Source organism: Gallinula chloropus (assembly GCF_964237585.1).
Source record: "Gallinula chloropus genome assembly, chromosome: 2".
NCBI lineage: Eukaryota > Metazoa > Chordata > Aves > Gruiformes > Rallidae > Gallinula > Gallinula chloropus.
The window spans coordinates 96,934,008-96,958,299 of NC_140086.1; the positions used below are offsets into that span (position 1 = coordinate 96,934,008).

The window sequence follows — 24,292 nt, forward strand, 5'->3', positions numbered from 1 at the left end:
TGCTGATATTCCTCAGGGAGCGAATACTTCCTTCAGTTGCTGACATGATTTCTTCTTATTGCTCTTCACCTGTATCTCCCTCACTTCTCACGTATTATTTGCACCAGCAATTCCTTGCAGCCTGCTCTCCTGCTTTCTTCTAGGGGTGCATGCTGGATCTGAATCCATTAGGAGCTTAATGAGCTAGATACTTAAAGCTTACCATTTAGGTTATACCCCTACATTCTTCTAAATGAACATAATTCAAATATTTACAAATCAAAGGTAAGCTCATTTAAAATGCCACTAAGTTAAGCTGATTCTACATTCTTGAACGAATATCTCCATATAGTTCATCAGAATTAATCAAAACATGTGGACGTGGATGTTTCACTAGAGAGACAGACAGAATAATAAAGAAACCTCATTTCCATTTGTAAAAGTCCTAATTATCCTGACATTTAAGAGGGTAGCAGCTTTCCAATAAAAATACAAATGAGGAAATTGCTTTAATCAGAGTACAATATGCAAGGTCTTCTCAGAGCAGTCCAAACTAATGCAGACTTAAATGTTAAATGCCTATAAATACTGGAAAAATGGTTTGTGAAGAGTCCTGGGGCTTTCAGAGCTGATGCTCTGAAAGGCTGTGATTTCTCCATAACCCATCTTAGTACCTTTTGAACTCAGTGGCTATTCCAAAAGTTGTCAGAGAGGCAGAGGTCTCAAAGACCTTCCATTTTATCATATTTCTTGAAAACGGATGGGACAACAAGGCAAGAAGCCAGCAATACTGAGGAAGAGGAGGAGGAAGGGTTTACCACATGGGCATAAAACCCCAAATCTGTAGGGAACAAGCTGTATTAGTCCTACTGCTTGTAAAATGTTAGTTTTCATTTATAATAACCTATGCAAGATGGTACCAAAATCTGCCGGAGATCCATGTTTTGTTATTTTGTTAACAGTGATTTGCAATTTACTGTGTGCTTTGTCATTATTTTGAGGAGACTTGGCTGTTTTATTTGATTTAAAGGTGAGCTCACTTACCTGTGCAGTTTGGAGATATAATTTGAGCACCCTTTTTTGGTCCATTGCACCAGTTTTAGGCCATGGTTTTATTAAAAGCTTTATAATATATGTTAAAAAGACAAGCTGAATATATTTGAAACTGGCATGCCAAATAAAATGGGGGGAGAACACAGGACTTTTTTATCTTGGAGGGGGAAGGCCTGCCATTTTTGAGTAATGAAACCATTTGGAAACATTCATAAGAAGGACTCCATACTGAGATGGACTTTGAAGTCCTGCTGAAGGCTGATGATTAATCATGGTAAACCATGGAAATTACCTCATCTCTGTGGGGTGGTTGGGTTGGAGAAAGACAGAAAGAACTGAGAGCTGCACTTCTTCTAGGGCAGGTTATAACCTTCTAACCAGGTTATACAGCCCCTTCCCTTTTTATGCAGATGAGAACAGTAGTTTCTTTCTTGTAAACGAGGTCTCCTGCAATGGAGACTGCTGGGTAAGAGTCTGAATCAAGGACACAGGAGGAAAGACAAAAGAGCAAAGTCTGTTTAATTAGGATGAAAGATACTTCCCCCTACCCCCCCCTTCCTTCCCAGTCCTCCAATCCAAGTTTAGCAGAGCGTAGGGGTTGTTAGCACTGAAAGGTCTGACTTGCTGACTTGGGTAAACGCAATGCTCGGCAGATGAAGTCATGCATAATTAATTGTTCTTTGTTGCATTCTTTCCAATGTAATGACTTGTAGCATTCACGCTTATAATAATTGATGTTTTCTGTGTGCAGGAGCTTCAGGACAGCCAATTAAGGCAGTGGAGGTGGTAGCTGTGCAGCATCTCTAGCATCTGTGTGTTAGCAGCATGTGGGCTATAACTTTTTGTTTTTTCTTTTCTTGCTTGTTTCTAGTGCCTAAAACAGTACATGCAGCTGGCAATTCAAGAAGGTTGTGGTTCTCCTATCACATGTCCAGACATGTTATGCTTGAACCATGGGACCCTACAAGAAGCAGAGGTATCAACACTTTTTTCTTTCTCTTTTTTTTTTTTTTAAAAAAAAACCCCGAACTTCTTTCTCTACATAATACATATGATCCAGTTTTCCCTCCCTTTGATTATCTTTAATGAGCTTTTGGCAAGAAGCCTGACTGACAAGAGGAACTAGAAACAAACAGATGTTTTTCAAGAGTTTTGCTCCTTTTTCCCTCCCTCTGTGCCTTGAGGAAAGGCTTACTTGGCATCCGGACAACTGCTGAATTACCCATGCAGGTGACTTAACCAGAATACCCTGTATCCCAGCATTGCTGAGCCTCCACGTGTACTGTCAATTAAATCAGATTTGATTTGACTGCAAACACTGGAATTTTGGTGCCTCTCTTAACTCAAGAGCTAAGAACTCAACCTGATGGTACACAAGGCCAGAATGTCTTTGTGCATGCTTACATCAGGCTGCAAAAATCAATTTGCAGCCCAATATAAACATGCAAGATCATGTAATTATAGGGAAAGAGAGGTATCTGCATAGCACTGGTGAAAGTAGGTATGAGAATTGTCTCCATTGCCAAGGTGGAGATGGGAGAGGTTGAGAGCTCAGAAGCTGAATGAGGTTTAGGCAGAGCTATTTTCACATCTGGCATGTGCACAGTCGCAGTTTCAAAGGTGAAGGTGGAGAAACTGGAGGGAAAACGTGCTTCTCAGACCTTCTTGCACTGCTTGGGACAACGGGGTTCAAGGGGGCTCTGTAGATAGCTCCTGCCACGGCCTCCCAGCAATGCTCAAGCAGCCTCCCGCCTGACTTAGGGCTGGTGTAAAGTTACTGCACCAGGCTTAGGGCCAAACCTGTGACATGGGGAGGGGCTGTTGGCAGTGTGTCTGGAACCCTCGTACGTGCCAGCTGTTACGTGCGTCTAGAAGGCCATGGAAAACTGCAGGCAAATCTGATGTTGCCCTGCGGCTATTGTTGCTTGCTTGCTTTGTGAGCCAAGGTAGGCCACTGCTGGGCCTGAGAATGCAAGCAGGAAAAAAACCAAACCAGGAAAAAAAAATCAAGGTGACTAAGGGATTTTGGCTGGTTTTGTGCATTCTGTCGGTGTTTGTTTGCAGTGACAACATCAAGGAGAATCAGATCTCCATCCCTGAGCTGAAGAAAAGCTGCTTATGATCTTCTGGGTTCCCTTGAGCCCTGTGTATACAGATGACATAACTGTGTTAGAAGTATATAATCCTATTCAAATGCAATCAGTGGCAGTGCAGTTCCCAACACCAAAAAAATGCCCTTTTCTCCAGACACAGATCAGGTTCTCTGCTCTGGCATGCATTTGAAACACTCTGCTTAGTTCAGTCAAGGCCTGGGAGCTGCAACTATGTTTGTTACGGTGTGCAGGCATATGGTGGAGCTTTTCTTTGGCTGAATCCAGCTACTGTGGAAAGCAGCCAGCTGATGCCCTTTTCTCTTTCTTCTGCACAGCTAGAGAACAGTGTCCTTCCCACCCATTGTACCAGGCTGAAGGCAACCAGCCTTTACTGAAATACTTTTTAAAGAAAATTAACCGATGGGAGGAAGCTCTGTTAAGCTAGGGTTATGATGCTGTAGGAATTATAGAGATATATTTCCCCACAGGAAAACAGGAGGACACTCTGGGGCATGTATTAATGGACCATTCGGTTAATCTGCAGGTTCTTTTTGGGCTGGAGGCAGAATGACTAAACAGCCCAAATGTGCATTAGTGTCCTGTGGATGGATGAATGTTCTGACGCTCTCTTTTGGTGATGTGCTTGAAACGCAGACCAGGTTGAAATGCAAACAGGCCTCCAATCTGGTTAAAGTGAACAGCTTATGTATTTTACCAAATACCTATTTCTTATAAGAAACTCCAAAAAAAAGACCAGGAACAAAAGAAAGAATAGAATGTCTCTGTTAATAACCTCTAAGATTAGTATGTAAACCACAGGTCTGTATGAGTACTCTGTATTCTTTTTTCTTTCCAAAAAGACTGTTCCACGTGAAAATGTGGCCTTTAAAAGCTATTATTTAAAAAACAGAACCGTATTCAGGTGGCAGAGAACATGCTTAAGTACGGCTCTTTGTTTGGCATAGAAGTACTGTTTAGAATTACAGCTTTTTCATTACACACTGTGAAAACTCCTGATGTAAAAGTACAAGCCTTCTCACCTCTGGAGGGTCTAAATGTTTTGCTTCTGGCAGGAAAAGGTTCCTCACAAAGACAGTGCCATGTGGAATGACATATTGCCTGTACCAGGGGTGACAGTGGGAGGAAATGGGTCTTTCCTTCTCCCCTCTGGTAGCGTCAGGGTTTTTGAAAAAGTGCATGTCCATTTCAGACTCTGTTGTGACCAACATTTACCAGTTACCCTTTACAGTTTGGAGAATAAATACCAGATCATATTATTTTTGTTATGGACATAGTGTTAAATGGGTTCCTATGGTTTTGGGTTAGATTGTGCCTAATTATGTTAGTCAATGTGGTTGTTTTGTTTGCTTTTTAAATGCCTTTTGCCCTAGCCTGTGCAAGGGAGATAAGGTGAACTTAGGCATAATTTGGAGCGAAGGAAAGCTTTTCTATTGACTTCAGTGCAGTTTTGGATTGAGCTCTCTTGAATAAGGAAGCTGAACAATTAGTAACAAAGCTTTTAAGCAGTTTCTAGCACATTACAGCTATGAAAGTTCCTCTACCTCCCTCTCTCAAGTCGTTATTCAAGGCATGTAACATTTCTTTAGTGCTTTCCAGTGACCTATTTGCCTTCACTGTGAATTTTGTCTTCTTGGTAAAATTCTTCAGAGTTTTATCTTGTTTGCTACTCAATGAAGATTGCCTTTTCACAGCTCTTGCCTTGATTTTGAGACATGTCCTTTTTGTGTTGCTTTTGGGGGGTGGAGAGGGTCAGAAACTAGTCAACATTTTGAACAGGGAATAGAATTTCTTCTTGCATGTCTCACGAAGAAATGAGCAAGTGTGAATAGCAGAAATGTGTCTGTCTCAAACAGTTGAATATTTCATCAGTGCTTGGGGAGTAAAGTGCTTATTCGTACAGTATAGGAGGTGTTTGGGAGTTAAGGCTTTACTTTGGGTAGAACATCGTGTCTCGCTGGACCTCAGGAGAAAATGTTCCAGGTTTTTATTCTTAAAAAAAACCCTTAAAATGAGAAGTAATTCGAACTAGAAAATTGTACTTTTCAGTACTCTGAAAATATTTTTTCTGAAACCCCTGTATTTGGTTGTTTTCTTATTTTGACTTGTAACAAAATCTATTTGGAAACAGTATGTTCCCCAGCAGTTCTTTTGTTTTGACAAATAGTGCATTCAAACAAAAGGAATTGTTCCACTAGAGTGCTGGAAATCAAGTACAATCCTAGGTCATATCTTGACCTGTTACATTCAGGTAGCAACTGCTTGCAGTGTAGCTGGTTTCAAGTAGAAATAAATGGGTGTTTGTGGTAGGAAGGCAATGGTTTTGGCTACAGACTCTGTTTCAAATAGCTGGATGCACACACAAAAAGGAAAGTTTAAAAGCAATCTTGTTAAACAAGATGTTTGTCCTTTCAAGCTCTAATAGTACAATAAACAAAGATTATTTGGCTTCTTTCCTGGAAGCAGAAGGTAGAAGGAACATCTTATGTTAATGCATTTCTCTTTAACCGTGCAGACTTCTATCTGGAATACGCCCGTCTCTCTTGGGAACTTGCTCCATTGATTTAATTGGACCAGTTAATATCCCTAATCTAAATAAGGGGTAATTTATCATGCTTTGAAATGGTTTTACTTGGTACAAATCCAATCACCAGTGTAAGCTATGAATCAGGGTAAGTCTTTGCTGCACACAGGGATTTCTAATGCAGTGCTTACTTGGAAAATTTCAAGGGGATTGTGCTTTGCTGTTTCTGATTCCTGTAGTGTTTTGAAGCTTGTAACATTGATGCCAATGATCCGTGTATACATAATCTGATTTGGATCAAAACTGTGCAGCAGGCAGTAAAGGAGACAAAGAGATTTGGGCTCTCCTTTTGCCTCTCAAGTTTGACAAGGAGAGTTACCCCTTTGCATGCAGTGCAGGTTCTGCTCTACCCGTGTAAATCTATGATCTACACCAGTGCTCACCTGACAGAGGGTTGTCAGGGCTTTGTAAAGCAGTGCTGAAATGGGACAGTGACCCAGATCTTAGAATTCTTAATTGTGTTATATTTCATACATAGCTGAACAAAAATCCCACTGGGAGTCAGTTTAAAATATCAGTTTTATTTTTAATATGAAAATTGGTTTACGTTTTGCTGGGGGCAACTGAAATGGTAAAATGAGGAAGAAGGTGAGGAAATGTTGTAGGCTAACCTATCTTTTTCTGGGTCAAAATTAATTTTTTTGTTCTTCTTATTTACTTGTTTCTAAATAAATCCAAGGGGAAGAGATGACAGAGTCTTAATTTTCTTTTTACTTATCACTGAATAAGAGAAGAACTCCTTAATGGATAAAACTAATAAATTGATGTTTCCTGATGACACCACCAGTGAGCATGGTAGCTGATGAAGAAGGGAGTGGGTATACACTTTAACAATAAAGAGACTGCACCCCCCTACCCCTTTGGAAGGCAAACCACAGCCCAAGCTAAAACTATTTTGCAGTCCTTGCCAAACGAGGCAGTGCCTCTGTGAGTGGTACTTTGGCAGAGGTGGGCAATGCCACCCTTTGCTAGTGGCCTTCACAGCTGCCAGTGCAGGGTCTGCCTTTGCTGCCCGTCTGCTCGAGGGAGAAGGGGAGAAGCACTTGTCCCTGGTGAACTTTCCTCCTTTGCCATTACCAAGGTTTGATTCATACGGGTGTGAAAGGAAGTAAGACCTATTCAGTCCTCTCAATTGCCTCCCTGGGTCTCCCTGGAAAGCCTGAGAATAGGTGGAGCAGTGATTTTCACTTTCCACTGTGGTAGCCAGTGTTTAAAAACAGGGGAGTTGTTCTTCCTTGGCTCCTGGTTACCGCACTGCCTGGGTTACAGGAACAGTCTGCCCCTGTGTAAACGGAACCCAATTATTTCACAGCCTTTCATTTTCCTTCCTCTGCTCTTTTCTCTCATGCAATAATCGCGCCCCTGGTTATTTTTGGGGAGATCTTTCTGGATGCTTGGCAAGGGTCCAGCTGCAGCCTTTTGTGGCAGTGAACCTTTGAAATTTTGTTTGAAATTTTGTTTGAATTTTTTTTTTCATGGATATTTTTACTTCAGGTGAAACCTGCTGTTCCTAGTGAGAGCTCTTATGTGCTCCTCTGCTCTATGACAAGAGTACTTCAACTGCAAACGTTGCTTAGAGTGTATTGGAAAAAACAGAAAACTTATTTCAGCTCCCAACAGTCTCAAAGTCTCAAATCAACATCTTTTCATTCAGGAGAGCAGAGTCCTCATCTCCCTTTTTTTTTTTTTTTGGTAGGTTTTTATTGCAACCTTAATGCAGTTTTTTTAAAAAAACAAAACAAACACAACCAGAAAAGGTGTCCTGTAGCATTTGTTGGTGTGTAGAACAATTTCATAGGCTAGAATAAGAAAAGCCTGATTTCTGATGTGCTCATGGACTTTCTCTTTTGGCCCTGTGTGATCTGCCATGTTGCTGGTTTGCTTCTTCCCCAGCCTGTGGGGTAGTGCAGGAGAGGAGGTGTTTGGGACGGGCACTCAGGTGGGGCTGGAGAGGAACACATCACATGTGTGATGATGCAAAGTAGGAGAAGATAAACACTTAATTCCCTTACTGTGCTTAGGGCTGTCCTTCTTGATTAAACATAAACAAGATTAAAAGTTCACCGAGGAAAGGATTTGGTGGTTTTGGGGGGAATCTGACCCATGTTTGCTTTGCGGGTTTCTTTGATTGAGTTTGCTTGTACAGCTTTCAAGTAGCACTGAATTGAGTGAGTTGCACATGGTGTGCTCCTTTCCTCATACCTGAAGATCATAAATCTGCAAGGGGCATTGGCTCTCAGGTCGACCTCCAAGTGGGTTATGTCAGTTGTGGGTCTTTCAAAGCCTGGGGGAGTCGTGGCAGAGGTGGTGGGCTGCATCTGTCAGTGCATGCAGGGAAGGGGGAGCTGAGCAGTGAAAAAGCTATGGAGGAAGAAGTGTGGGGCTGGGGGATACCAGTGGGCAAGTCTGGCATGGTAAGATCCAGTTTTCAAAAGGAGAAAGGGAAGCTTTCAACACTGACTCTACTTCCTATTGAAATCTGCAATAACACTCCTAACTCTGGTCCCACTGTAATCAAGGAGGCCAAATTTTCAGTCTGGGCTCAATAGAACCGCTTTTGAAAAACTGTTTGCTCAAAGCAAGAGCAAGCACAAAAAGACCCAGGACAAACAATGCACTCAAGTGGCTCTTACAGCATTGAGACTCGCTGTTTTAATTTAGTTGTAATGAAGGAAAATTTAAAGTAGTTGCCAGAGCTCACCCAGCTAGAGAAAAGCAGATGACTCTGTTTTCCAAACAGATTAAAGATTCCAAACAGTTTAAGGTTTGAAGCTGCCCTGGGGAGGAGTGGGCAATACTGAAATGATGTATCTTGTGGGTTTGACATAACGCTCTTGGTTGGCTTCATTCTCTGCTGAGGCTGCTGAACTTCACTCTTTTTTCCTTGCTTGATTTATTATTTGTTTTTCAAGAGTGTTTCAGCTGATTCCTGATGAACAGGTGAAGAGTTTCCCAGAAAGGTCTCTGTGCCTTACAGTCATAACATAATACACTTTAGCTTCATACTTTCAATACTTTCATACTAAAAATAGTTTACCCTCTGAATTCAGAAACTGAAGCAGGACAGTACTTTGACCTCAAGACCGGTAGACTATGTTTTGTAAAGATTTGTTGGCATTTCCCATTTTGACATATTAAAAATCTGTGATTACTTCAACTACAAGTCTTTTAAGAATTTTTCAGTGCTTACATCAGTGGAATTATTTTTTTTGTATGATGTTGGTTTGGGTCAAATACTAAATGATCCAAATACCTGTGTCAAAACACAATTTTAATGCCAATTTATTTGATATCTTAATAAAGCAATTTCATATTTCATAATATACAAATGGATATCTTATTTTCCTTTCTCCATCTATGAATGCAAATGTGTTCACAGCATGATACTGAATATATATTGAATTTTTTTGTCTTTGTATTTCTTCTCATATGAGTGCCATGTCACACAGCCCAGAATGATAGCAAGGGCCAGTGTCTGCTGAGGGGAAAAAATTGCCTTTTAGAGTAATGTGAAGGACTGTGGTGGGATGCTGGACGTGAGGGCTGAGGGACTTCGCTTTGAAGCTGTCAGTTCTACACTGTCTCACACTACTCCGAATGATGGGGTGTATTAGTCTAGGTTTATCTGCAGTAAAAGAGAAAGGCATTTTCAGTGCTGGGATATGATTATGACTGGATCAAATAAAAAAGAGAATGAAGTTGGGATTCTGAGTGTGAACAAGCGTTCATGAAGTTTCTTTTAAAACCCTCCTTACTCTATATGCAGAGTTATATATGCTCATTAGTTCTAATCAGGGTATTTGGTTTTCTTACGTAGACTGGTAATTTAAGATTAAAGCATTTAGCCTTATGGTAATATGTAAAATGCAAAGCCTGTATGTCTATGCCAGCTAAATTTGGTAACTTCAGTCCAGTTCCCAGTGGGCTGGTGCATATCTAAGGCAAATTCCAACAGCAGTGGCATTCATTGTCTTAGCCCAAAACCCATGCAGTGAATAAAAAATGGAAACCAGGCTAGCTTTCATGTTCCTGAGAGCTAGCTGACCCTTGCCATTAAGACTGGGAGACACGAATGAGGAACCATTAATTTGGGCTATATTCTTGTCTGTGAACAACAGGCTGCAGTCTCCAAGGCTGGTAAGCTGTCACCCTTTGTTACGTTAGAATAACATGTAATAAAACTGAGAAGCCTGAAGTAAATGCAGAATCCACAAGGAAGGCTTTCCTGTGCATGGTAGGAAAGATGTGGGCTAAACTGCTAGGCTGTGTGGCTGAAATAGGAGAGCTCACTAACAACGTTACATTTTGAAGAAGGAAGTGAAGGTCTGGAGAAACATGGTAAGAAGAGCAAGCAGGAAAAGATGGTGGATTTGAGACCCAGCTCAGGAAAGCAGGCTTGTAGAACAGGGTGTTTATAATTTTTTTTTTTTTTTTTCTTTCTAATCTCTGTGTTTCTAATGCTTTTGCTGGGTGTGTGTGTTTCTCATTTCAGATTGCCTGTTTGGTGCCTGTTGACCAGTTCCAGTTATACAAGAGGCTGAAGTTCGAACGAGGTGCGAACTTTTTGGTTTCTATTACTTCATTTTTAAAATATCAGTGGGGGCAGCAGTATTGCATACTGCAAAGACAAAGCCTGTTGGGTAAGTTAAGGAAGAGAAGGAGAAGAAGTCTTTGTTTTGAAATAGTTTAAGAGCAATCACAGGTTTGACTGTGCTCCACAGACAAATTTGAAATTATTTCAGTGGAGCAGAATCAACAGAGTGGCATCCTACTGAAATACCACACTGTGTACTCAAGCTTTTAACACTCAGATTGTGTGCCTGAGGCTCCATCATCCTTCCTGCAGCGTGCTCATCCCACATCCTTGAGATGGTGGTTGTACTGGTAGAATTAGACTAGGTGCTAAAAGGTGGTGCTGGACACACATAGTTCTTTCATACATCCATAGGGATCTTCTAAACTTCTGGGGAAGACAGACCCGGAAGTTGATGTGGAGTTTTGCAAACATCCCTGCAAGAGAGCTTTTCTTAAGTAGAAGCCTGATGTGTGTTCATCTAGTATATCTTATTTTTTCCTGAGGGATAGTTGGACCCCTCATTACAGAGTAAAGAAGTTTGAAACCGAAAGTCTTACTGGGGCCAAGCTTTCCTGTGCAAGAGGTCAGCCTTCTGCTTTGGGAGATGGTTCTTTGCCAAGGCTGAAGAAGAAACTTGCTAGTTAGAAAGATGAGATCCCACACTGGTTTTAAAGACTCCCCCCAGCCTGAAAATCTCAGCTGGAAGTTGCAGCATTTGTCAAAGAACTCCCTCCATAACAGCTTGCAGGGTAATGTGTCTGCAACTGACCTGCCCTGACTCTGCCCGTTTTCAAACTTGCCTTGAAAGACTGTGGTTTTGTTCCTGCTGTATGTGCAGATGGACTAGGAGTGTGTGTGAAAATAAAGAGGTTCCTAAAAGTTAAGCACAGTAATGCACTTAAAAAGATGGTCAGATAGAAGAATGTATGGGGTTTTGCAGAATCTCATCTGACATGAGTCACAGTGAATGCCCATAAAGTACAAAAACTGTACAATGAGTATTACCAAGTGTGGCCCACAGTTGATGGGCAGATGCAGATTGTAGCTATGATTTCCAGACACTCAGACAAAAAAAAAGAAAAAAGAAAAAAAGAAAAAGCAAGAAAAAAATCCCAAACCTTCCTTTCTTTTTTTTATTTCTCTCTCCTAATTAACCTTCTCATTTATCCTTAATTCCTTAGGAAATCCCTCCAGATCATAAGCCAAGCAGTCGCTTGTCTGCAGCCCTAGAGAGTAGAAATCAGAGCTTATTAAATCACCATATTAAAGGGTTAAGAAAGAGGCTTTCTTGCAATAATATTAATCTGTTTTATGTAAAACATTTTTTTAACTAGAGACTGTGAACTAATGACTTCCTGGTATCTCCTTCTCTGTAACAAGACAAAGCTGAACTCATGATCTTTTGTCCAGCTCCCTGTTACATCTCTTTTTTATTGCCTCCCACGCACAGAAGCCTGAAACTTGTCTATTTTTTAAATCCTCCTTCCCTTCTCTTTCCTGCCGAAGTCTGACAAATCCTCCTCCACAACCTCTCTTGATGATGTTTCTAAGATCCGTGATGATGAGAAGTAAAACTGGGATAAAAGTGGCAGGGTTAAACCCTAGCCTTTTTGCCTTGCCTATGAGTCCCAGCAATAAATCCAGTTTACTGATGCCTGGGAACATTTTCCTGCTAACTCAAGCTCTGACTTCGGCAACATCACTAATCCCAACCCTGGCCAAGACCTTTTGTCTGTCCTGTGTTTAGCACTGTGTCCAAGACGGACCTTTTGGGACTCATTAGCTGGACCTGCCTTACTAGCTTCTGCTGGCCAGCAGCTCTGCTCTCGGACCTGACCCAGGCCTGGCTATGCCTGCCTTCCCCGACCAACACCAACACTGGCCTGATGATCTAAAATTAGTGATCAGCCTTCCTGATAGCACCTGCTATAGCCAACTTCTGACCTGGAATCTGACCAGGGTCTTCCAGCAGCTGAGATCTGAGGTGTGCCACGTGTCTGTGTCAGCCATAACCCTTTTCAGACCTAGTGCTACGCAAAGCCCAGGCTGCTACTGCCTAACTCTGCCCTCTCCCGTGGGCCCTCGCCAGCCACAGCCACTCCGTGCCTCACCAGACACTCTCATACCAGCACTAAGCCAATCTTCAGCTGCAGCTCCTCGACCCAGCAGCAAAAGCAGTTCATCCATCTTTGTGGTGGGACCATGGACCTTTCCCTAAAAAATACATGAGCTCTGGTCAGGATGCAGCTGGGTGGGCAGACCTTATGTCAGCCAGAGGCCGAGCCAAGCACACCATCTGAGGACCGTGAATTCATCTGATTTACTTAATGACAGAGAACTTTTCAAAGAACAGAAAGGCAGCATTGCTCGAATCAGCCTTTCAGGGTTGATTTAAAAATGAAGGAAAGCTTTAGATGTGAAATATTTGTAGCTTAGTTTTCAGGCTTTTCTTCAGGCCAGATGCTGGGGAAGAGCTAGCTTGGGCTTGGTAGGGTTGTTTTTTTTTTTTTGCTGGGGAGAAGGAGTCAGCATGGCAATGGGAATAAATAGAGCACAATGAGTTTTCCAGACTTTGCTGCCTGAAGTGTACCATCTTCCTTTCCATGCTTAAAGATACAGTAGGCCAGATTCTGATTCTTAAAGTAGGCAGGTGCTAGTGTGTCCTTCAGGACTTTTGGTCTGATCAAAAAAGCACCTGTATTCCAACCCTTCAGCTTGCTATACTTAAACACTTCTCTCAGCTTTATTCTGTTGAGATAGAGGCTCTCTGCTTCAGCGTCCCCTTTGCTTTACTACAGATGCTAGAAATAAATAACCAGCTTCTTGGGTAAGCCTTTTTTTCCTCTTGCTCTATAGTCTTTGCTCACCACTCTTCAAGCAATTGGTAAAGCCAATGGTTCTCACCCTTCCAGCTATTTTCCATCAGGAGATTAATTTTGAGGAAAATTTTGACGACATGAAGAAAGACTTACAAATGCATAAAGCTATTTTCCCCAACCCCCATCTGTGCTAGCTATTTTAAGAAAATGTATTTCCACTCCATTTCGTTGGTTTTTGAAAAAAATGACAGATAATATTGAGTGACAAAGTTGCAAGAAGCCATTGGTTTACAATTGTATTATCTATATACATCTATATGCACTTGCTTAGTTTAATAAGGAATGAACCTGAAATATTGTATCTTCTTTGTGTGTGTGTGTGTGTTTTTAGAATGCAAATCTTTCCAGGCTTAAAATCAAGCTTTCTTACGTATCTGTAACTTCTCTGCATCCAGTCGGGACCTAACCACAGAGCTTCCATGCAGCGTATTTTAATAGAAGAAACAGGAATGGCTGCATGTCTGTTTAGGATGGGGTTGATGTGGTCATCAGAAGTAATGAAATAGATGAATAGGATGTGGTTAGGACATATTCATTATATTTCTATTTCTGTCACAATTGCCCGATAGGCCTAGTGGCAGACGATGAGAACCTCTATTTTATGCCTGACTGAAAAGTGGTCCATTTTAAAGGGAAGTACTCCTAATATTCTGAGCAAGGCATGGACTTACCTTTTCAGAGGGTATCTCTCCTGAGGCAGCAATTCTCCTTTCTTTGTGATGCTGCATTTACTCCATCTGTCTCCCACATCTCACCTGCTTGCTTGCATGCTTTGTGAAAACCATCTAGATCCCAGCCCATCACTGGCACAGTTTGGGGAAGGTTTCCTCCTGAGAGTGGAGCGAGTGCTCCTGAACTGGCTGTGGAGAAGCAGGGGAAAGGTTCATGAGAGAAATGGCCCTAACAAAGGAAAAAAAGGAGCACCTTGTCAGGGTAATATAATAGTCTCTTTGGCTGCTCCTTTTTATTTTTTTCTGGTTTTGCTTGTACTCCATGGTAAACTAAGCAGTATGAGACAGGATGGATTGCAAAATACCATCTGTAGGTTCTTTGTAAAATGGAGGAAGTGGGAGAGGAAGGAGTTTCATTTCATGCGTTACATTTTGCTGCAACGAATGTGTAAAAATCAGTAAGATTTACAACCCTAACTCCTCTCCTCCTAATGATGTCCAAACCAGACATTGTCTTTCATCCAAAACCAGGACAGGATAATAATTTAGGTTTCCAGTTGATCATGTTAAGCAGCTATCTGCAGGAACTGTGCTTTTCTGCCATTTTAACTGCAATTTAGCAACAGAAAGCCTATAGTACCTACTGTGTGAAGACTCCAATGCAATAGCTGGTACTCAAATGTAATAGCCATGGTCTTACCCCATGCAGAATTCTTTCAAGCAGAGCAAAACTACAGTACTGGTGATTTCTCAGTCAGGACACTACTTCTAAAAACTATGTAAAAATGTAAAATAGCTTGTACTGCCCGTCTACATCTCTCTCTTCTTCCCAGAAATGATGCTGCAAATGGTTTTGTTCTGGCTTTCATTCAGTAGAAAGCACAATGTTTGCTTATTTTGTGGGGGGCAAAGGAAGAGGAAAGAAGGGAGCTAGATTAAAGAAGTGGCTGAAGGCAGACAGTACAGGTGTTTTGCTGGCACTGCCCAAATTATAGATGACAGCCTTTGCCATGGGTGTAGAAATTCCCCACATCTGAGAGACGTACACATCTCTGACACATACTTAAAAGTCACCTATAGTCAGAGCGTGGTGTACCTGTGTGTCCTGCAGCCAGCTGAGAGGATGATCACTGGTCCCTTACTCTAAGTGTCCTGGACAAACAGAAGGGAGGGATGGCTTTAAACAAACTGGATGTTTTCAAGGTACACAGAGAGGTTTGGAATGCTGGAAGAGAACTCAGTTTCTAGTGCACATTAGGTTATGATGTTCCTCGGGTGTCCTTCTCTCCAGATTTCATGCATGAGTATATAGATGCTTGAGAGATTGGGGAAGAGTTTTGCTACTTAGAATACCTTTCTGGTTCTACAGTTTCCAGTTTCTGGGTATCTGGACACTGAAATGGTATCAATGTTTTTCATGCTGAGCGGAGCATCTGCTAGATATCCATCCACCAGCCTCCTTCACTGTGGGCTACCAGTGGCCTCCTGCAGAGGAGCAGTGCATGCAGGGGGCTGTGCATAGGAGGAAGTGCCTTCAACTGCTTCAGCAAAATTTGCCAGAGAACATATGTCTAGGGCCCTTGTGTAGCCCTTTGTTTCAAGTGAGACAATGCTTTATCTGCTGGAGGTGCAGAAAACCATTGTAATGGCTTTTGATATCTGACAGTCAGGGATTTTCACCTGTTCCTGAGACATCCCTTAAATCTATTTATTTTCAGTGGCAGTACCCAGAGAGCTCCCAGGGAAGGACAAGAGGCAGGTAGCTGCTGCTCAGCAGGGTGGGAGTGTTTAGTTGCAGCCCATGCACTTGAGCCAGTATAAACCACAACGGGCACCCCTAACAGTGAATGTGTTTCAGCTGTTGCAAGCCCAAATTCCTTGAATACACAAGCAAGAGGAAGAATCAATATTTATGATTTGCTGCCATGTGGTGATGTCTGTACCTCAATGTCTCCACCACAAAGCTTGCCTTGACTTCTGTAATCTGATACCTGAGAAATAAAGATGATATAATAAAGTGAATTTTAGTTGCAGATAGTAGATAGAGGGGAGGAAGCAAGGTGTGGAAAGTGACTTGAAGTTAATTTAATGACAGGACAGTCCTTCTGCTATTTGCATGAAAGATACCGTGTGGCTTGCACATGGGAAGACATGGAATGAATGGCCTAATGCCACAAGACACACTCTTCTCAGCAAGCAGCACTTATGTTTGTCTTTTGTATCTCCCTATAAAGGCAGAGATTATGTCCCATGTTGATTATTGCTGTTCTTGCAGTGCTTCCAGCGCGGCTGCCTTTGTAGTGTGATTGCAGACCTGCCTAAAGAGGAGTGGGCCTGGATGCTCATAGGCATGGGTGCAGAGGGCTTCAGCTCTCCCACCCACACGCAGAATTGGGTCTGGAATGAGAAGGGGACTGGATAAACAGTTTTATTTCTCTCTCTGTTACATTTCAGAAGTCCACTTGGACCCCCAGAGAACATGGTGCCCTTCAGCTGACTGCCAAGCGGTGTGCCGTATTGCACCGAGCGAGTCAGGAGCGCCGGTGCTGGTGGAGTGCCCAGCTTGCCACCTGACATTCTGCTCCTCTTGCAAGGAGGCATGGCACCCACAGCACCTCTGCCAGGAAAACCAAACTGCTCCAATACCAACCGAACAGGGGTAAGAGGGGGGGGAACCCACCGAGGCAACGTGGTCTTTCAGTTTCTTTTGGAACTCATATCAGTTTCATGAAACGGCTTCCTTCTAACATCTCAGGTGCATCTCTGAGACTTTCCATCTCTCATGGTGTTTCTTAAGTATAATTCCAGACTAAATATTAATTTAAATGTTACATTTTGGTTTTTAATACTTACTATTAATATTACTTGGATACTTACCAAACTCGTAATGCCACTGACACTTCTGAAAGGTGAAGTCCCCCAGGACTTCAGATCTACCTACAGGCTTTGTTCTTCTGCTAGAATTATTACTTGTGCCCATACAAAAAATCCGATACACTAATATTGTGGGATAAAAACTTTGCTTATACAATGATTAAGAAATCACTCCTCCTTAATATTTATAGGATCTCTGCATAGCCGAATCTTGGATCTTAGACAGAGTGGGTGTAAAATGTCCCATTTGGTGTGAGAAATCTGATTTATGCTCATTTTGCTTAGGTGTAAACAACCTACAGATCAGGTTACATAAAGTATTAATCTAAAGAAAGAAAACACTTTTGTGTTTAAATTATATAATGTCTGTGGGTATATGGCTTTGTTTTCAGAATGAAGTTCATTCACAGGTATTCAAGGTTTTCTATCTTTTTTTCCAAGAAATTAAAGTTTTACATAAAATCTAAGCATTCTGCTTCTAGAGACTTAATAATAAAGGAATTACCAAATATTTCTCACCGATTTTTATTCTCTGGGTTTGATCTTTGGCTTTGGTAGTGTTTAAGGCTATTTTGCTCAGGCAGGGACAGTGTTATAAACGGCATAATCCACTTAATTAATGATGCAAGCTGTCTTACAAAGTGCTAATTTTCAATGCTATAGGTGATACATCAGTGGGTACAGTGAGTGTTTGTTTTATGTAGCATAAAAGACCAAGGCAATTGAGTTTCACATTTATGTGGTCTTACACCTAGTAGTGAGTATACTTCAGTGTGTTATACTGAATATAACAAGCTTCGCACATTAAGTGCATGAATGCAGCAACATTAGATGCTCTAAAATAAGCATGGTACACATTAGGCAGTAGAGCTGAATATCAACAGTAATTGCACTCACATTTCACTTCAGCATTTCCCTTCTCTTCTAGATCACTTATTGGAGCGGAGACAGAGGCACCAATTAAGCAGTGCCCAGTTTGTCGGATCTATATTGAGCGAAATGAAGGCTGTGCTCAGATGATGTGCAAGAACTGCAAGCACACATTTTGCTGGTACTGTCTACAGAACTTGGATGTAAGTGCTACAGAAAAAAGCATTTAGATAAAGAGTCTGGGTGTTGGGGTTAGTCAGAGGCCCTATATAAGCTCTCCACCAAGTCATTGGTGCCCTAGTGAACGGCTCAATTCAGCTTCTAACTTAATTTCTTTCTTCTCATTCATCCAGTGTTATTGCTTATATCAATATAATCTTTCCATAAAAGATTACAGCCATGTCCCTGGGTCCCATCTTAGTTCTTTGAGGGAAACAGGGCAAACTGCTTGCTTTCTGGAGGTCCATTGCAGCACTACCTTTCTTTGATTCCCTCTTCCAGTGCAGTAGCTAAAAACAGTTAAGTTGAGAGCCAGGGAAATAATTGTCTTCCATCTGCTCCAACTGCAAAGGTCACAGACTGTCCAAAAAGTGCTATGGTACTTATGCTAGGGTGATGGGGGTTGTGTCATGAGCAGCTGCATTAAGAGCTCATATGAACTAGGTCTCCTTTGCCAGTCCATCTCTAGTGCCATGTTTGCTGAAGACAATGATAGGTTAGTAGACTTGAGGATAAAAATGTTGGATTATGAACATGGATTACGGTGTGCAAGTTGCTAGTTGCTTCTCAAGTGATACTGACTAGTCTGAACTTGGATGGACTTCAAGTTCCCTAGCATGATTAAGAGTACAGGAAGTAACATGCTTGTGCATATGACAGCTTCCCTTTTTGACATGGACACCAGCAACAACTGTGGGAGCGTGAAAAGGACTTTATCAGCACTTGGAACAAAATGTTAGATGCTGCACGGCTTTGCTTTTTCCTTTGTGTTTTTTTGGTACTCTATCCACAACCAGCAAAGAGTGAGACTTCCTCCTTCTCCATAGTTCCTTTTCTCAGCACGCTGAACAGGTTTCACGTCGGGTTAGGTCCTGTTTCTGTGTGTGTGAGCTTGCGTTTTCACCATGCGTCCTCGGGCTTGCCTCAGAGCGTACACGGTGTGTGTTGATTGCTTAACACCGTGCTGGGCTGAGAGGGGTTCAGATTCTCACAGGCTGCACAGACAGACATGCCTTCACCAAGTGTTTGTCAGTTCAAATGAGAAAGAGACAAAGAACCTCAGAGAGGTGGCAGTGATGTGCCTGGAGTTTTTCTAAATGTGCAGGGCCAGGGAGTAGGACTGAAAAATGAAAGAGGAAGCAGCATCAGGTTACAGCACAGCTGGCTAGGGGAGGGGCCTGCAGGGCAGCAGTCACCGTCTGAAGAAAAAAATGGAGAATTAATGGGTAAAAAGGGAAAGGAAACAGGGATTTCCTACTTTTTAGATTTTCCTGTTAAGCCTAGGAAGAAAATTATGGTAAAGTGTAGGGACAGCAGGAGAACAGAAGGTAGAAGTACCTCAGGAAGATCGCTAGAAATATCTGTTTATAGACTCCTTTATCATCCCCGAATTACAGAGTAGGTACTTCTGCAACAGGGGCAGTGCATATGCTTATGCTTTTTAAAAGTGGGTGGGGGGAAAGGTGCTGTACATCAGCTCAGGTCCCAAACTCACCACACTTCTCGAAACTGCAAGAAGTTGGTCTAGATAATAATTTGGAAGACGAGTGAACTTGCCTGCTGGCAGCTGGTAATTTTAAAGCAGTGTCAGGAAGGTTGTGTTTCCAGTCCAGCCCTGAACCCCTCCCTGCAGTACTGTAACCTGCTCCTACAGCCTCTCCTTTTGTTTTTCAGAACGATATCTTCTTACGGCATTACGACAGAGGCCCCTGCAGAAACAAGCTGGGCCACTCGCGGGCTTCCGTGATGTGGAACAGGACGCAGGTGTGTTCCCCACCAGCTGAACAGAACTCTCACGCTTGCATGAGGCAAAGAGACTTTACCCTTCAATGAAGGACTAAGATGATTATTTTCATCTTCTCATCTATTTATTTTTCCTTTTGTGAGCTGTGCTCTGCTTATGCATGCACACGTGTATTTTATTTTCTACACCAGCTAAATACATATTTTTCATGACCGTGTCTTTCAGGTCGTGGGGATCCTCGTTGGACTAGGTATCATAGCATTGGTGACCTCTCCCTTGCTGCTCATGGCGTCTCCATGCATCATCTGCTGCATTTGCAAGTCTTGCCGAAGCAAAAAGAAGAAACACAGCCCTCCAACAACCTAAAACTCTGTGTCTGATTGAGCCTCCATCTGTACAGCATATGTATGTGATAAAGCACAACGGTTGTGTTTTGGTGCCATAACTACCAAATAGTACTCCCCTTTTTTTGCCAATTCTTGGGATAAGTGCCTATTCTCTACAGGCTACTCTATCACTAACAAGTCCTAGCATGGGAAAAGTCGAGATTATTGTGCAGTACGTGTGGTGTAGGTTTTTGCTTTCTAAAAGGAAAACAGGGTACCATTCAGAGAAGAGAAATCTTCACTATGATTTCTCAGGAAGCTTTGGATATTTTGTAAAAGAGGGAGAGGGAATAAGCCTGATGCAGTGCTTCTGTCTGCTAGCTTGTCTCCTACCAAAGGTAACAAACTGTTAGGAAAAAAAATTGACAGTTTTCTGTCAATTGGCTGCCAAGGCATTTCTTAAAGCATTTAAATCAGTTTGATTTACACTATTGATCTCGATTACAGAAGTAAAACCCAACCAAACTTGTTGTAAGAAAGATAGGGCTCTCATTTGATGGACTGGACTACCTTGAGAAAGCTGATATTTTTTCAGATCAAACATGATGCTTCTACGTTGAAATATGGATGGGACCCTGGGCAACCTTGTGTAGATCCAGGCCTGAAGGTTGGTGGCCCTGCCTGTGGCAGGGGGGTTGGAACACTGTGATCCTTGGGGTCCCTTCCAACCCAGACTGTTTCCATGATTAGGAGTATGCATGTTTCCCTGCCATTACATAGGTGTAGCAAACTCACCACGAAGCTAATGTTTTCAGAAGGGCCACAATACAGCTCCTGTTTTGTGCGCAGTATTGGAATCTTGGTTGTGCGTGTACAGTGTCTCCGTATAGGCGTGGATAGGCCAAGTACATATGGACAATTTACTTTCTAGACAGTCAGTATATTTTTTCCAACAGTTTGCATGGGGTGGCAGCAGGAACCCTCTAAAACATTACTCAGACCGGGCTAAGCCACGCCCTCTGAAACCTTGGGGACCCGCTGAAGTAAATACTTGAGAAATGCTGTGTAACTGTAATCTCCATCCATTGGTGGGTATTTCTTCTGTCCTGCTCAAGGTGAACAAACACTGTTACCAGTAACATTTAGATACTCTAAATCTGAAAGGCTGTAATTTAATGAACTCTTCGTTTTCATTTGGTGCCTCACCGCCAAACTGATTCAGACCCTGGTATCTGTTACACCTGTATAAGTTCGCTGCAACCCCACTGAAGAGCTGGAGTTACTCCAGGCTCACTCAGGAGTAGCTGAGATCTGGTCCTCGGAGTTTATTTCGTTAATGGCTGGTGCTCCTCACAACCCTGGCCGGTGGCGGCTCTTGTCCTGGACTCCTGTCCGTGCATTTTATGTCTGTGGGAAGCGAGACGAGTTTGCACTATATAACCAGTTGTAATTCCAAACCCCTTTCGATAAGGGTTGCAGGATTTAAATGAGATGCTCAGCCTGAGCGTCGCGTGGGGCTCACCCTGCGCCGGCCCTGCCCTGCCCTGCGCACGCAGTGCCAGGCGCCCGAAGAGTCCTGCGAAGAGCGTCTCTGCTGCTGCATGTGGCCGAGCCTCAGGAACTTTGCCTTCTTGGCAGCCGTAAATGTGACCTTTTGGGGTGTGTGTGTGTGTGTGTTTAACTTTGCTCTCTTATTACTGTAACAGAAGCGGTAGATGTTCTTATTTGAAGAAAGCGTAGTCTGCTGAGCAGACTAGCAGGGACAAAGGCCTTAAATGAACTTGTCTGGTTTACTTCTTAATCGATTTCTGTTAAAAATATTGTCTGACTTTGCTGACTGGAGGGCAGGCAGTGCTCGCCAGTGTGAAAGGCTGCGTTTACTCTCCCGCCGCAGCTTCGAAGGGAAGCAGAAAGGTAGTCAGTACGTTCTAAATAAAGAGTGCAATGCAGGCAACTGCCATTTGTAATAAATAGAGAATGTTTTCTGTATGTGTTTTCTTTAAAAGCAGTAATGGTAGTGCTTGGGGGTACTTGTGACAGATTAAAGTGTCCAGCCCTTGGCTTTGTACTATTTTTCTACCTACGTTTTTATGGCACTACTGCCATTTCCATTTTATTTATGAACTTCAAGTTGAGAGTCTTACTTTAACAAACCCTCAAGGACAAAGATATAGGAGCTGCTCGGTCTCTTAAACCATAACCAGCATTGAGATGTACCAATATCCCTCACATGTTAAAATTCACGGGGTTTTCATGTTTTGTGGTCTTACCTATGCCCAGTGCACCCTCTGCGAGTCCAGTTTCTCCCCTTGTCCTCTCCGTTCTTTCCCTTGGCCTGTTTTTACTAAAATGCCTATTGGAATGAAGGGGTCTCATGTTTCTTTCATTAATACTGCTGTGTTAATGAAACTGCCAGGTTCTTCCCTCTGTGAGAGAAATGCAGCTCAGGGCAGTTGCCTTGCCCACAATACACAATGGACACAAGGTCACCATCTGAGCTGTAATACAAATTTGACCTTTTTTGGTTCTTTAAATGTTGTCTAAAGTTAATGCAGATCTCTCCACAGAGTGGGGATTTGTTTCAGTGGTTGGAAGGATAACGTTTTATGGAAGCATCACACACGTGCATAGCTGTAAAGCCTGGGGAAAACAACACTATTCAGTTTATTTTTAACTCCTCAGTTTAAGTGAAGGGTGACTCCTTTCAGAGGCTAATTCCTGCAGAGCAGAAGGGAGGCGGTGCCTTTTCCATGTGCACATTTTATTGCCAGAGCCAGTTTAGGTGCCTGGTGGGGGTACTAGAAGCAGTAAAAATTCAGTAGGCAGGTGTTAGCACAACCTGACAGCTGGAGTGCCAGTCCAGGCATCTGAAGAGCCTGTGTGCAGATTGGTAGCAGTGGCCCAGACTTTAGCTGGAGGTCTTTACGCAGAAGTTGGATGTGGAGAGCGCGAGCTACAGGCACACCTTCCTTGCACTCTATAGATGCAACAAACTGGTCAAGCAAGAAGCTCTAGACATGCTTTAGAGCCTCAAATAGAAGTCTTACAAGGATTGTTTTCTTTAAGAGGCTGTGTCCAGTCTACTGTATATTCTGGCTTTCCATTGCACGGGGATACCTGAAAAATTGAAGTTGCTTTATAGGAGATTTATTGCAAGCATAACAAATAATACTAAGAGGGGAGAAATAAGCAAAAGCAGGACTCTCTAAATGGATGTAGCTGTGAAGCCTCCCTCTTGAGCTTTCTTTTTGTGATGTGGTTAGTGTGTTAGTACCAGGCTTCACTGCTCTTACCATCTCTCTTCTTTCCCCCCGTGGCAGGTGGCTGGCGTGCAGTTAGCACCCAGGTGAGAGCTCAGGGCTGCGGCAGGGCAGGGTCTGTGGTCTACAGCACACCGCCCACCCTGGCTCCACTGCAAAATTTGCCCTGGGGCCTTTAATCTCTGAGAGAGACCTTGGGGGTTTTAGGCCATTAACATCGTGTTGATAGTGGCTGCAGACATCCCTCTTGGAGAACAAAAGTGGTGATAACTCTGTTGCCTCTGAACCGGCAGGCATGCAGTCCTTCTGAAAATTGTGTTCTAGATGCTGAAAGGTCAGATCCTAAAATTAGAAGCCAGTGCTAGAAATCTAGATTTTTACTGCAACTGGCCACAAATCTCCATGGCCACATTTCTCATGGTAGTTTCCCAGCAGTCACTGGAGCTGTGTCAAATACAGCTGAGGAGGATCCCACTCAGCATCTCATGTCCTTGTGTTAAAGTCAGGACGATGATACCGGCTCCCAAACCCACCTGTTACTAAAAATAAAATCTTTGCCGTGCTGTAGCATAAGTACTTCCCTGCAGGGTTTGTTCCAGAACTATGGGAGATGGTCAGTGCTGCAGTTCAGCAATTGTTTATTTATTAATGGTGCATGGGGTTACTTACCCCAAAGAAGGGCACAAGGGATAACGGTCATTAATGTTTCTACAGTGGTTTAATGATGCTAAATGCTACGTACTGTTGTCTGTCCAGTAACATAGCACCGAGTCCAAAGATGAGTTTGAAATGTATATAGTTTTTACTTGAATGAACTAAGAGAAACTGGATGATATGTTCATACCCTCTTGAAGATAATACAAATGAACAGAAATCAACTGCATTTCCACAGTGGGACAATGAAATCAACTTTTGGCTGCTCTGTTCTCTGGCACCACGGTGGGTGGTTGTGCTGGAGTGCCCACCACTTTAAAAAATTGGAATCTGTTTTGCACTTTAATCTCCTTCTCCACGTCACACTCATCTTTCTCAAACTAGTTGCTTTCATGATCGTATTTTTTTGTCCTCTATCTCAGGCCAAAGATTCTTAGAGCAAAATCATAGATTCCTTTGTGTGAGGATAAAAATCTTCCAACAATTTTCTGC

The 24,292-nt window shown here is 42.6% G+C and overlaps 1 protein-coding gene across 1 annotated transcript in view; it reads left to right on the plus strand.

Moving 5' to 3' along the window:
- RNF144B (ring finger protein 144B) overlaps nt 1-20,052 on the plus strand; it is a 49,706-nt gene extending 29,654 nt beyond the window's left edge. Inside the window, exons 3-8 of the mRNA XM_084279761.1 lie at nt 1,904-2,008; nt 10,220-10,280; nt 16,308-16,512; nt 17,656-17,800; nt 19,491-19,580; nt 19,786-20,052. Of these exons, the coding sequence (XP_084135887.1) occupies nt 1,904-2,008; nt 10,220-10,280; nt 16,308-16,512; nt 17,656-17,800; nt 19,491-19,580; nt 19,786-19,926 (747 nt within the window). The 3' untranslated portion in view covers nt 19,927-20,052. The remainder of the gene's footprint in view (nt 1-1,903; nt 2,009-10,219; nt 10,281-16,307; nt 16,513-17,655; nt 17,801-19,490; nt 19,581-19,785) is intronic.
- The last annotated feature ends 4,240 nt before the right edge of the window (nt 20,053-24,292 follow it).